We start from the raw sequence: 14,073 nt of genomic DNA on the forward strand, positions 1-14,073 counted from the left end.
AGCATCTGTTTGTCTTCAGCAAAATTTCTTTAGGAAAATGATATTAAACATAGTTCTAGTTTGGATTAAATTTTACACTTAAAATGTTTCAAAGGAAATCTAAGAACCCAAGAACTAATAAAGAAATCAGAAATAGATATATAGATATAATCCAATAAGTACTATAAAAAATATCATCCTGGTTTCTATTAAAGATTATAAAACATTAGGACCAGAGAGATAGCATGGAGGTAAGACATTTGCCTTGCATGTAAAGGTCAGTGGTTCGAATACTGGCATCCCATATGGTCCCCTGAGCCTGCCAGGAGCGATTTCTGAGCATAGAGCCAGGAGTAATCCCTGAGCGCTGACGGGTGTGACCCAAAAACAAACAAAAAAGATGATAAAAATTGTTATAATTATTATAGTTAAGACTATGTATGTATCAATCAATATTTAAGACTATATATTAATACATGGATTCATGATATGTCAGTAATAAGGTCCAGTATAAAATATGCTTATGTAAAATCGTATATCCTACCAACATTTCTACCCAACAAAACTAAAGACTAACTTTATTTTGTGGGGGAGAGTGGGGATTGCAGTTGAACTAAATGAAGTTGATGCCATTTCTCAAATAGAAAACCCACAAACCTTTTTTTAGAACACACTTATTTAGTAAAAAAACAAAAACAAAAACAAAAACAAAACCTATTGGGAGATTGGAGCAACTGTAATGCAGAGCAAGTTCCTTCCCATGTTGAAAGTTCTCCTATCTGAAAGACCTAGTGTCATCCAATGAGATTCTTTCATAGGCTGTTTGCTGACAGAATAGCTTGGCCCATAGGCAGCCAGCATTTTTTTTCCTTTTTTGGCATTAAGAGAATATTATCCAGACAGAACAATAAAAAAAACCTAGTAAGTATGAAAAATTTTTAAATGTATAAATCTCTGCAGGAAAACAGTTTTAGAAGAAAATACTGTTAATATGTAGATATTGACTTTATCAATATTGATATGACCCTACCTAAGCATATTACTTGATACAAATTTTCATTTCTTTCCTTTGTCCGTTTTTAAAGTAATGTGGTATTCTAACAATATGCTTCAGGTATGCATCATTAAAAAATCAACAAATTTTTACATAGTAAAGTTTAACAATAAAATAAAGTTTTATCCTTCACTGTAAAGTTGACTGGCTCCTTTGATTAACCAATTTCTTCTTCCTCTTTTAGTAAATCACTGGTTTGGTTTTGTAGTCTGAAATTTTATTTTTTCTTTTCTTCTTTGTTTTTCATTCACTTGCTTGTTGTCTTTACTTGTCACCAATGAGAGAAAACATATAATGTTTGACTTTCCCAATGACTTATTTCACTAAGCACAATACATGTTCTTGCGAATGGCAGGATTCCATCTTTTTAATAACTGAGTAGTATTCCATTGTATGTATATATTCATGCCATCTTCAGTCATGTGTTGGTAGGTACTGACATTACTGCTGTGTAAATAATGTTACTATCAACATGGGATGCATATTGCTTTTCAGATTACTATTTTGCATAAATGCTAAGAAGTATGATAACTGTATCAGAGGGAATTTGTATTTTTTAGATTTAGGGAATACACATAATACTTTCCATAGTGGCTGCACCAATTTTCATTCCCTCCAAAAGTATGTGCTTTTTTTGTCTGCAAAGTTGCAGACAAATTAACTCTAGCATAAAGAGAAGTATGCATTTACAGAGGGTACATTCTCCTGTATCATTTTTAACACAATATACAAATAATATGGCTGAATTTAAATGCTCTAAAAATAATGTATATTTATCATCTTTATATACCACACTTGACACTCTTAGGTTGAAACTCTTGCTTTTTATTTCTACAATGAGAAATAAGTTTCTTATAGGAAATATCCAATAAGTTTACTCATTAAATATCCATATCAATGGATATGTTCTTTTGCTTAATAATTACTTTGGACTATTTAAGATTTACAGAAATTAAGTAGATTGAAAAGATTCATCCTGTATTTTCTCTCACCCAATGCAGTTTTATTAATATGGTGCCTTTGAGTGGTTAAATTTGTTAAAATTGATGGGCTGATACATTATTATAAACAATAACTCCATAGTTTCTTTTAGAACACAACACTATTCTGTGGCTTTTAGAATTGCTTGATAACATGTATCTGCTATTATAGTATCACATAGTAGTTCCAATGCTCTCGCCTATTACCTAATTTCCCTTTTCCCACAACTAGAACTCCTGGCAAACACTATTTTTTAATTATTCCAATAGTTTTGCCTAATATAATAATGCATAAGTTTTATTTTAAGTTTTAAAGATAGGCAAAGTAAGTTCTAGTATAAATTTTTCATTTTCCCAAAGTGAAATAGTTCATATATAGTCCAAAATATGTATATAAGCTTCATCAGTTTTATTACTCCACCTCCTCAGATAACCACTTAGGCAATTAGTTAAAGGCCAAAATGTGGACAAGACCATTATATTTTAATAAAACACCTAAAAATGTGTATCTCTATAATCACATAATCAAATATTAGCATTTTAAATGTACTTTGCATATGTAAGGAAGGATAATAGAACATTCTAAGTCAGATTTTTCCAAATTTTCTCCTAGGATTCCTTGGTTTATTTTAACTCATCTAAAAGCTGGCCTTCAGTTAACAATTTCCTGATACCGACTTGTTTGTGTCCTTACTATCACTTCTACCTACATCAAATGAGAAAAGTACCCTGTCAAGTGCTAGATAAATATCAGTTAATAAAATTGAGCACCCATTAAATGTTGTGCTGCCCTCTGGCCAACAATTTATCTCTGCATCCCTGAAAAAAAGCTGACCTCAGCCAATTCATACAGATATCAGTTGCTCCAAAACATCTCTCTGTGAAGGTTTTGTTGGCAAGGAGAAACCATAACAAATTATGGTAATGAAGAAAGGAACAAATATCAATTTTGTATGATTTTCTGACTTTAAAATGCATGTGCTATATTCCCACTACATTTCTCACTGTTAATCTCTTTTTAGTTTTTTCTTCTTCACCTCTTACAGGCTTCTATCTTCAATTTCCTTTCCTTCCTTGCTAGTTCAAACTGTAACTGACGATGGGTTTTCTTCTCGACTGGCTTCATTTTTGCTGTTCTTCCAGGAGAAAAATCTATTACCTGCCCCGTCGGTACAAGTTCATGAGCAGGTTAGTATGATGTTATGCCATGGTGGTGTTTGTTTAATATGTTGTTGGCCTGTGTGCTGCAGCAGTGACAATACAAGCTGAGGATGGGGGCTGTGTCATGTTAAAAATGCCTGTCATTCATATTCCAAAAACAGTTTATTTTTGTCTGAAAAATGGAATTGTCCTTATCAATCTTCTCATGGCTTCTCTGTTTTTAGGACAGTATGTTTAATTGCAATATGTTGGACTGTTTTGTCAGCTGGTTATGTTAGCCAGATCATCAAGCATCTCATCTATTTAGAGCATCATTGATCTGGATGTCATTTTGCTTTTCTCCTCATATCCCTTCTTTCACTATCAATGACCTGAAGTCCTGAAGCACAGCCAGTTAACACCTTCTAATGGCTGGTTGGTGGGGCCCTCCTGTGTTACTAATATGACGACAATAAATATGTAGATGTATTGCTTCACTTAATAGCATCTAGAAGAAAGAAGAAAGGAAGGGGGAAAGGAAGGAAAAAAGAAGGAAGATAGGATGGAAGATATAACGGGAGGGAAGGAGGGAGGGAGGGAGCAAGGGAGGGAGGGAGGGAGGGAGGAAAAAGATAAGATTGCTTTGACAGGAACAGAAGCGATTTCTGAGCTAAAAACAATGAGTAACACCTGAGCACAGCTGGATGTTTGGTCCAAAAATAAACAAACAAAAAATTGCCTTATTATGCCATGCATTTTTGGGGGGGTTTTGGGGTCACTCCCAGCAGCACTCAGGAATTACTCCTGGCTCTACGCTCAGGAATTGCTCCTGGCAGGCTCGGGGGACCATATGGGATGCCAGCATTTTAACTACCAACCTTCTGCATGCAAGGCAAATGCCTTACCTCCATGCTATCTCTCTGGTCCCCATGCATCTTTTAAAACTTGTTTTCCTGTGTTTTGAGAAGTCAGGAAGAAGCAGAATCATCAATGATGACCTTTACTTTGTATTGCTTCTAATTACTGGCAAGTTAATTTTAATTTTTATCAACCTTATGTAACCATTCATCCTGACCTGAACTTATCATTAAATTTGGAAGCAGGTGCACTTATTTGAAACCTCTATACTTTGTCCAGTTCTGTCAAGATGTCAGGATTCAGGTTCATGCTCTGTAAAGATTGTGTTAAATAGAATCCATCATTGTAGAATTCATGAAATTTATTACTTTCATTGAAATATAATGTGATTGTTGGCATTCTAGAAGCCAAGACATTGTGGTTTTTCAGCAATTTTCTGTGTAGCATAGTGATGACCAGTTCTTTCATTATGCAGTAATGATGGCACTGGGACTCAACACAATTTGGGCTGGTGTTTTTTGTTGTTTTGGGGCCACATCCAGCTGTGCTCAGGGCTTACTCCTGGCTCTGCACTCAGGTATCACTCTTGGAGGAATGCAGGGAACTTTATGGTATGCTGGGGATGCAAGGCAAGCACCACCCTGCTTTACTATTTCTGTGCCATATATATATATATATATATATATATATATATATATATATATATATATATATATATATATATATATCTTGAGGCTTTTTTTATAAGCCTCTTGTGAAAGTTTGGCCTAGAGCACAAAAATCTCAAGCCTTAGCATCAACTGTGGGAGCTTGTTAAGACACAAATCACTGGATATCTCCATCCCAGCCTTCTTTATTACGTTTCAGTAAGGCCAGAGTATTTTCATATTTACTATACTCCCTGTTGAGGCTCGTAGCACTGCACCTGAAATAGCACATAGGAAATCCTTGATCTAAATGATTAGCACATTTTTACCTTTAAGTGAATTCTTTGATTTCAATAATATCCTTATACATTTTCATGCCTCATTTTTCATGCTTCCTTCTGAACATGGTAACTCTTCTTTTGTTGCTCCTTTCTTCTACTCTCTAGTGATAGTCCTCTAACTTCTGTACTATAGTTTCCTCCACTATATTCCATCTCCAGGTCTTGCCTAATATTCACACAGTCACCTAAAAGAACCTAAATGGTCATACTGTATGTTTTATCCCTTCATCTTGGAGCCTAAGATATAGTACACTTGATAAGGTATTTTGTTTGCATGCTGTGATCCAAATTTCTGGCATTATATATGGTCTTCCAAGAATCACCAGGAATGATTCCTGAGCACAAAGCCAGGACTAAGTACTGAGAATTGCTGGGTATGACCTTAAAACCAAAACAAGAGAAGTATTATTTGAAGTACAAGTTTGCTGTTTCATGAATGTTCCTGAATCCAGATATTGCTCTTTATATTCCCATATCTCCCCCTTTCTACCACTCTGAAACTAATTCAACCATATGTGATTTTGCATGTCATGGAACCTTCTGAAATATTCTTTACTACCAAGTTCTCTAAAATAATGCTTAACCAGTTATCAAAATGTAATGTTCATTGTTTGACCAAATTAAATGTTTCCTTTCTGCTATCCCATTGGCACACATTTCTCTATCTCCCTTGACTATGATACAGATGACCATCCCTTTACTTAGACGACACTTGAAAGCAAGGATGGTTTGCCCATTTGTTTATTTCAAGCAACAAGAGTGTATTAGTTTTAATGAATTTTTATACACATGTATGAGGGTTGGAATAAGAAAGGAGAAAATCACCAACAAAAACATAGAAAACCGATTTCATACACTGTAGAGCTTAAAAGAAAAATACTGAGAAAAGGAACCCTATGGCCTCAGATTTAGATAGGATATCAAATTTGATTAGTCAACTACTCATCAGGTACTTGAACCTCTATTGTATGGTCAATTTGTGAACATCTCCAGAGATAGATAATTCCCAAATCCATCTGTGGACAACACTGACTATTAAAAGGTCCTTCCTAATATGTTAGTATTTCTCTTTAATTTTTACTCTATAGAATGTTTTATTTAGGTTTTGTACTGTCTCCCCTGGATAGAAACATGCACAATCCACAGAGCAAAAAGTGATAAAAGTATTTGAGAACGATTATGCAAATATAAATGAAAGGATTTAGTACTTAGCAGGTATTTGGAGAGTGCAGTTTCCTCTTTGAAGATGCCTTTAGTCTCAATGTCCTGAAGTGTTTTACCTACATGTTGTTTTATATATCTTATAGTTTCGGGTCTGATATCGAGGTCTTGGATTTAACCTTCGTACATGATGTTAGCTGGGGGTCTAAGTTCAATTTTTTGCAAGTGGCTAACCAGTTGTGCCAACACCACTTGTTGAAGAGGCATTCTTTGCTCCATTTAGGATTTCTTGCTCCTTTATCAAAAATTAGGTGCTTGTATGTCTGGGGAACATTCTCTGAGTATTCAAGCCTATTCTACTGATCTGAGGGCCTGTCTTTATTCCAATACCATGCTGTTTTGATAACTATTGCTTTGTAGTACAGTTTAAAGTTGGGGAAAGTAATTCCTCCCATATTCTTTTTCCCAATGATTGCTTTAGCTATTCGAGGGTGTTTATTGTTCCAAATGAATTTCAAAAGTGCCTGATCCACTTCTTTGAAGAATGTCATGGGTATCTTTAGAGGGATTGCATTAAATCTGTGCAATGCTTTGGGGAGTATTGCCATTTTAATGATGTTAATCTTGCCAATCCATGAGCAGGGTATGTGCTTCCATTTCCACATGTCCTCTCTTATTTCTTGGAGCAGAGTTTTATAGTTTTCTTTGTATAGGTCATTCACATTTTTAGTCAAGTTGATTCCAAGATATTTGAGTTTGTGTGGCACTATTGTGAATGGGGTTGTTTTCTTAATGTCCATTTCTTCCTTATTACTATTGGTGTATAGAAAGGGCATTGATTTTTGTGTGTTAATTTTTTAGCCTGCCACCTTGCTATATGAGTCTATTGTTTCTAGAAGCTTTTTTGTAGAGACTTGAGGATTTTCTAGGTAGAGTATCATGTCATCTGCAAACAGCGAGAGCTTGACTTCTTCCTATCTTTTTCTTGCCTAATCGCGATAGCAAGTACTTCCAGTGCTATGTTGAATAGGAGTGGTGAGAGGGGACAGCCTTGTCTTGTGCCAGAATTTAGAGGAAACGCTTTCAGCAGGTATTTGGAAAATGAGACATTAGGAGAGCAGGGAGAGGAAGAAGCTTTCATAAGGAATTGAGAAAATGTTACCTTAGAAAAAAGAAAAATGAGGGCCCGGAGAGATAGCACAGCGGCATTTGCCTTGCAAGTAGCCAATCCAGAACCAAAGGTGGTTGGTTCGAATCCCGGTGTCCCATATGGTCCCCTGTACCTGCCAGGAGCTATTTCTGAGCAGACAGCCAGGAGTAACCCCTGAGCACAGCCGGGTGTGGCCCAAAAACCAAAAAAAAAAAAAAAAGAAAAAGAAAAATGAGAATTCAGAAGAAGCACAGGAAGTCAAAATAGATGATAATTTTTAATAGTACTGTATTCTAGCTGTTAAAAGTTTGAGGGTTGGGTGTATAGAAGGATTTTGTAAGTGACAGAAAAGCTGTTAAAGATACAAGTAAAACCAGTGAAACAGTTTTGGAGTCAAAGGCATGCAATCCATGAGGTTAGCCAAGTGAGTAGAAGGACTTTTTGCAGAAAAAGTTGAAAAGACAGTACAAGAAGGCTCTTGGAAAATCTGATTAAAGGAAATAGGAGAAGGGAAGAGGATGAAAAGGGACAATTTAAGAAAGAGAGTAAGACACAGAAAAAATGGTCCTTCAGTTTCTACTAAAATCCTACTTACATATTTATTATTTTTTATATTTTATGTTACATGAAAGTTGTATATAAGCACATATTATACTTATAGTATATAAGTATAATATATAATTTGATTACACTTATGATATATAAGTATATTAATATGCTATACTATATACCATACTATACTATAATATTATATAATATATAAAATTATATATGATATATAATTAAATACTTACATATAAGTATACAATATATTATTTATAATAAAATATGCATAGAATATATTACATAAAATATTACGTACACAGTTATGTTATATGAATAATATGTGTAATTATATTCTATAATTTTCATATAAATTATTGTATAATATATGAGTCATATATAAGATATATTTCATTATGCAAATATATGATTACATTATATATTTATATAAATTATCTGATATATTTTAATGTTCTATTTGTATTTTGTCTTATATTCTTTTATATTTTATTTATTTTTATATTAATTTGACTAAGATTCTACTTTTATATTTAGAAGTTGCCGTTAACTTCCATATTCAAGAAATCTCCTTGGAATGGGGATTCTTAAACTTGTATTTATCAAGATAATCTATTGCGCTTTTTTTAAATAGGAGCTAAATCCTAGATTGCTGAGGGTGAGGTATAGCTCTTAGCATGCTTGCTCTTATGATACAGATATGAGTATTGCATCCAGAATTATACCCAGCATGCTCTGGGAGTCATGAGTTGCTGGGAATTGAATTTATATATATATATGTAGGTATATAATGTATGTGCTCTACAACTTGAGTTGTCTTCCTGGCCTCTTAGGACTTTTTAAATACTCAGTTTTCTAGGCCCAGGGCCAGGGGCTATTAGGTGAAGCTCAAATATTTGTACATTATAAAGGACTCAAGATGTGGCTCTGATTGAACACATGACTAACATGCCTGAGGTTTTAGGTTTACTCGCATGCACCACCACCCAGAATTTTAAAAATTGCATCTCTATCAGGGTTCCAAAGTTGCTGACATGGTAGATTATTTTGAGGAGGAAACCGCACAACAGAGAAATGAAAACCAAATGAGAGCAGGTATAGAATGGACTAGGTCCTGATGAGCCAGGGCAAATAAGGGGTTACTACTACCTAGATACATTTGGTAGTAGAGAAAGGAAGAAAGAGGAATGAGACTTAGATTGACATCTGGAGGGGAGATACAAGGAGACTGTGAACAGAGAGCGTTCAACACATACTCTCCATATATATACGAGAAGGTTAAAAATGAATAAGATCTTTTAGCTGGTACCCAAAGAGTATCCAGAATATGAGTACATGCATTCTCTGCCTTTGAGAACTTCTCAGCAATGATGCCTTTGACTGATATTTCTCCATAGGGGGTTTCTTCCTGGATCTTTGGGACCCCACTGATTCTTATGTTGTTTCTGTTGAATTGATCTTAAAGTTCTCTTGTTATCTGTTCATTTACTTTGAGGCTTTTTACCCATCATTTTCATTGTCTGAAGGTTTCCTGTACTCCACCTTTGAGCTCATTGAATCGGTCCGCAGTGGCTATTACTTTGCTGGTTTCGTCTTCCCATAAATTTTGCATTACACCTAAAAAAAATGAATAAGACCATGAAAAACCTTTGTTTTAGGAACTATAAGAGCAACTAATTCAACATTAGGTTTTGGTCTTGTTGCTGGTAGAAGTCATAGGTGACTTACTTGAAGTTGAGGGGAAAAGAATTAACTGACCCAAGAAAGGAATCTTGCAGCTTTCTCTCTACCTAGGGAAGTAGGAAAATCTAGGGTCTTGCTCTTTGCTGAAAAGTCAGTCCTAGACCTTACCCAAGTCTTCCAGGGCCATCACTTTTTTCTCAGAAAAAAGTTTCAAGGGAGATGAGAAGTATGAAAAAGAACAGGTTTTACTTAGATACTCTTTGAAGAAGGGGAAGAATATGAAGTGAAAGAGAGACACATTCAAGAGTGCTGGCTTCTCCAAAAGTGGAGAGTACACATCACAGCATTCAAGTGTGAAAGGATGAAAGCATGCATTTCAAGAGGGAAGAAGTGGGTGGCATGTGTTCAAGCACCATGTATCCAGGCAATACATGTACTCTTTCTTTTGATTCTAGTTCATTTTTGTAGGACTTCTCCCAATCTGCCTTATGTGGTGCTTTTTACCTAATTAAGATTCCATTGCTAGGGTGCTTACCAGGGTGGAGGAGAGTTGGGGTATTTGATGGTCTTTAACATTCCATTCCTGGTCCTTGTTCCCACTGAAGCTTCTCTTGGGCAGGGGAAGTCCAGACTTCTCAGGTCTGTAGAGACTTTGGATAAAGATCTTATAAGTAACAAAGTAACTTGTCCAAATCCCATGGTTTTATTACATCCCAAAGATTTTTATTACATCTCAAGAATTCATCACTGAGGGAGGCCCTACCTGCCTGCTGCCCTCCTCAATCTAAAAAAGCCAAAGCTGCTTCAAGTGTCTAAATCATAGTAGTAGAAGAGTTTAGATACTTACAACTGTGGACCAAAATGAAGAGGGAAATGTTAACTATCATATGATGCATGCACAGAATCAGAACAGCCTTTTCAGATAAACCTGTTGTCTTACACTCATGTGGTGGTTTAATTTGGTGGAGACCAGTATGCACTGTCATTTTATATATTTTGTTTGTTGGGGGCCACACCTAGCAATGCTCAGGACATACTCCTAGTGGAGTGCTCAGGTATCATTCCAGAGTAGAAATGGGTTAAGCTATTTGCACAACAGCACCTTTAATCCTGTATCATCTCTGACTCTGTATTGTCAGTTTTATTTATTTTTAATTAACATCTTTATTTAAGCATGATAATTACAAACATCTTTGTAGTTGGGTTTCAGTTGTAAAAAAGTACACCTCCCTTCACCAGTGCAATATTCCCACCATCAGTGCCCCCACTCTCTCTTCCCGCACCCCCTGCCTGTATTCGAGTCAGGAATTCTATTTCTCTCACTCACTACCATTGTCATGATAGTTGTCAGTGTAGTTATTTCTCTAACTGAACTCACCACTCTTTGTGGTAAGCTTCATATCATGGGCCGGCCCTTCCAGCCTTCATCTCTATTGTCTCTGAGTATTATTACAATAATGTCTTTTATTTTTCTTAAAACCTATAGATTAGTGAGACTATTCTGTGTCCATCTCTCTCCTTCTGACTTATTTAATTAGCATAATAGTTTCATTGTCCATCCATGTATAGGAAAAATTCTGACTTCATTTCTCCTGATGACTGCATTGTATCTCATTGTGTATATGTACGACAATTTCTTTAGCCACACATCTTTTGTTGGGCATTTGGGTTGTTTCCAGATTCTGGCTATTGTAAATAGTGCTGCAATGAATGTAGGTGTGCAGAAATATTTTTGTATTGTGTTTTTGTGTTCCTAGGATATATCCCTAGGAGTGGTATGGCTAGATCATAAGAGAGCTCAATTTCCAGTTTTTTGAGAAATCTTCATATTATTTTTCATAAAGACTGGACTGTATGTCATTCTCACCAACAGTGAATAAGAGTTCTTTTTCTCTCCACATTCCTGCCAACACTGATTATTATTATTCTTTGTGATGTGTGCCTGTCTCTGACGTGAGATGGTACATCAATCAGTAGGTTTCATTCAGGAATGCATGGATGGTTTAACATATGTAAATAAATCAGTATAATACACCATATCAAAAAAGAAAAACTAAACACTGTATTATCATATCAATAGATGCGGAGAAAGCTTTCCATAAGGGAATACCCATTCATGATAAAAAAAACTCTCAACAAGATGGGAATGGAAGGAACTTTTCTCATATAGTCAAGGCCACCTACCACAAGCCAATGTTGAAAATATTATTCTCAGTGGGAATAAACTAAAAGTCTTTCCTCTGAAATCTGGTACAAGAAAGGCTGTCCCCTCTCACCACTCCTATTCAACATATTACTAGAAGTACTTGCCATAGCAGTTAGGCAAGAAAAGGATATCAAGAGCATCCAGATAGGAAAGGAAGAAGTCAAGCTCTCACTGTATTATTAGTTTTAAGCTGAAGTTTGTGAGAATTTTTTTCCTTTGCTTTAATTCTGCTTCTTCTCAGGATGGACTTATTTTGAGGCTGAAGGACATCTTTATATTAGTAATTCTGTCTGATATTACAAATTCACATAACTCAGGCATGTGTTTTCTGGAGTACTTGCTCATTTGCATCCACATGCTTGGTTGGTTAAGATTGCTCTGGCTCAACTTGGGGGTGGGTTATAGGGTTTATAAATTATTTTATCCAAATAAGCAGAGGCGGCTCATCATAATTATTCTTTCTATTTATTGTATTGCATCAAATACTACAAATACACAATGTAGAAGATGCCATTACAAAATACCAAATCTAATTATGGTGTGTAACTTGTAATGAAGTCCCATTACAAACAGCACAGGTATGAGTCTTGTGTTCATTCTTCCCCCCTTTGCTCCTCCAACCACATGCTGCCTGTCTTACACTTCCTGATGCCTGGCAGGAAGAACATTCACTCCTACTGCATTATATCTCCCTGGCAGTGACTCTTACATCAGATTGACATACTGACAAAAAGGCTTGGATATTTCCATCTCCATTTTTAAAAATTAACCAAATGTCAATGTTTCAAAATCTTTGGATTTGTCTCTTACATAATTTGGCTGTGATCCAGTTAAAAGCCTTAACTTAAAAGAGTCATGGTACTTAGCAAGATACTTAGCATTTAAAGATACTTCTGTGCTATTCAAAGAGTGGATGCATATGGGGACTAAAAAAATGTATACCACTAAAAACATTATACCACTGCTGTCCTTGCTGTACTTCGTAAAGTACAGAGGACTTTACGAACTTCTGAGTGTGGTTCCTCCATTAAATTCAAGAATGAAGAGAAAAAATCCACCTTTGTCAAAGAAAGGAGGTTAAGATACTTGCCTTGTATGTGGCCAGCCCCAGTTTGCTACCCAGCACCATGTATAATAACACCAGGGTGATCCCTGGGTACAGAGGCAGGAGTAACCCCTGAGCACAGCTGGCCCAAAAATTCAAAATCAAACAAAACCTGACTCATCTACAGTGCCCTTATCAGCTCAGCATTTCTGAAAAATATAACCCGTTAAAACATTAATTATTAAAATATCCTGGCTACAGGAAAAGCAGATGTCTCTCAAGTAATCTTTTTCTATTAATTCAGCCTAATTAAAGTGTTACAGTGAGTTGTTTAGAACTCAAGGCAAAGGCCCTTGCTTTTTCTTCAGAGTAGCTGCTCTGAGGAGTTGAAAATGCACACAATAGTCTACTGATTGGTTAGCAACTTAATATTTACCTCTGACATTTTGAAAATTCATTGCTAGTCCTGAGGTGAGCCAGACTCTATCTCACACTGCTGCACCTTCCTAAATCCCACAAAGGTTTGTGTGCACCATGGAGAAGCCACAAGTATGCCAGTCTCCTTGCCTAGAACTGACAGCTCTTCCCAGCTCCCCAAAACCTGACCCTGAACCTCATCATCATAACCACCTTCTCAGGAAGTCACTCACCTTTTAGTCCAGTTGTTAACTTACTAAATCAGGCCCTGAAATGTCCAAGCGAAAAACTTTTTCCCTTTTATTGATTTGCCTATGTAGCTTGGAAATGGATTTTTGCTCAGTCACAGTTCATCCAACCAAAATCAATGCTAAATCCTTAAGCCAACATTTTCTCTTTACTTTTCCTCTTCAATGGAAGCTTCATTAAGTAAGCCCCACTCCAATACTTAAGACAAATGGGATACTTTATGGTTCAGTGGTTCTTGATTTTTAAATATCTAAATCTCAGAATCACCATGTCTTAAGGATAATTATTAAATGCACTATGAGAGCAGAGACCACAGTGACATTTGAATAGCTCTTGAATTTTCATCCTTTCTCTACATTAAGCCAGAGAGATAGTACAGGGAGGGGTTAAGGTAGTTGCCTGACATATACACGACCCAGTTCAATTCATGACACCACACCCAGGGGGTTGAATTAAATCAATAAGAGTCCTTGAAGGTGCTGGATGATGGTGGTTGGATGGTGAGGCCTTTCTCATCCAGGCCAGGCACCTGCATCCCCTTCCAGCCGGCAGGTCTGAGGGTTGGGGTGACGGCGAGGAAATGATCCACAGGCATTCAGTAG

The 14,073-nt window shown here is 36.1% G+C and overlaps 1 protein-coding gene across 2 annotated transcripts in view; it reads left to right on the forward strand.

Moving 5' to 3' along the window:
* The window catches only part of ANO4 (anoctamin 4), a 388,617-nt gene that overhangs the window by 246,934 nt on the left and 127,610 nt on the right, over positions 1-14,073 (forward strand). For both annotated transcript variants that reach the window (XM_049782805.1, XM_049782803.1), the window contains exon 7: positions 3,157-3,201. In XM_049782805.1, the coding sequence (XP_049638762.1) occupies positions 3,157-3,201 (45 nt within the window). The remainder of the gene's footprint in view (positions 1-3,156; positions 3,202-14,073) is intronic.

Source organism: Suncus etruscus, chromosome 11 (genome assembly GCF_024139225.1).
Source record: "Suncus etruscus isolate mSunEtr1 chromosome 11, mSunEtr1.pri.cur, whole genome shotgun sequence".
Taxonomy (NCBI): Eukaryota; Metazoa; Chordata; class Mammalia; order Eulipotyphla; family Soricidae; genus Suncus; species Suncus etruscus.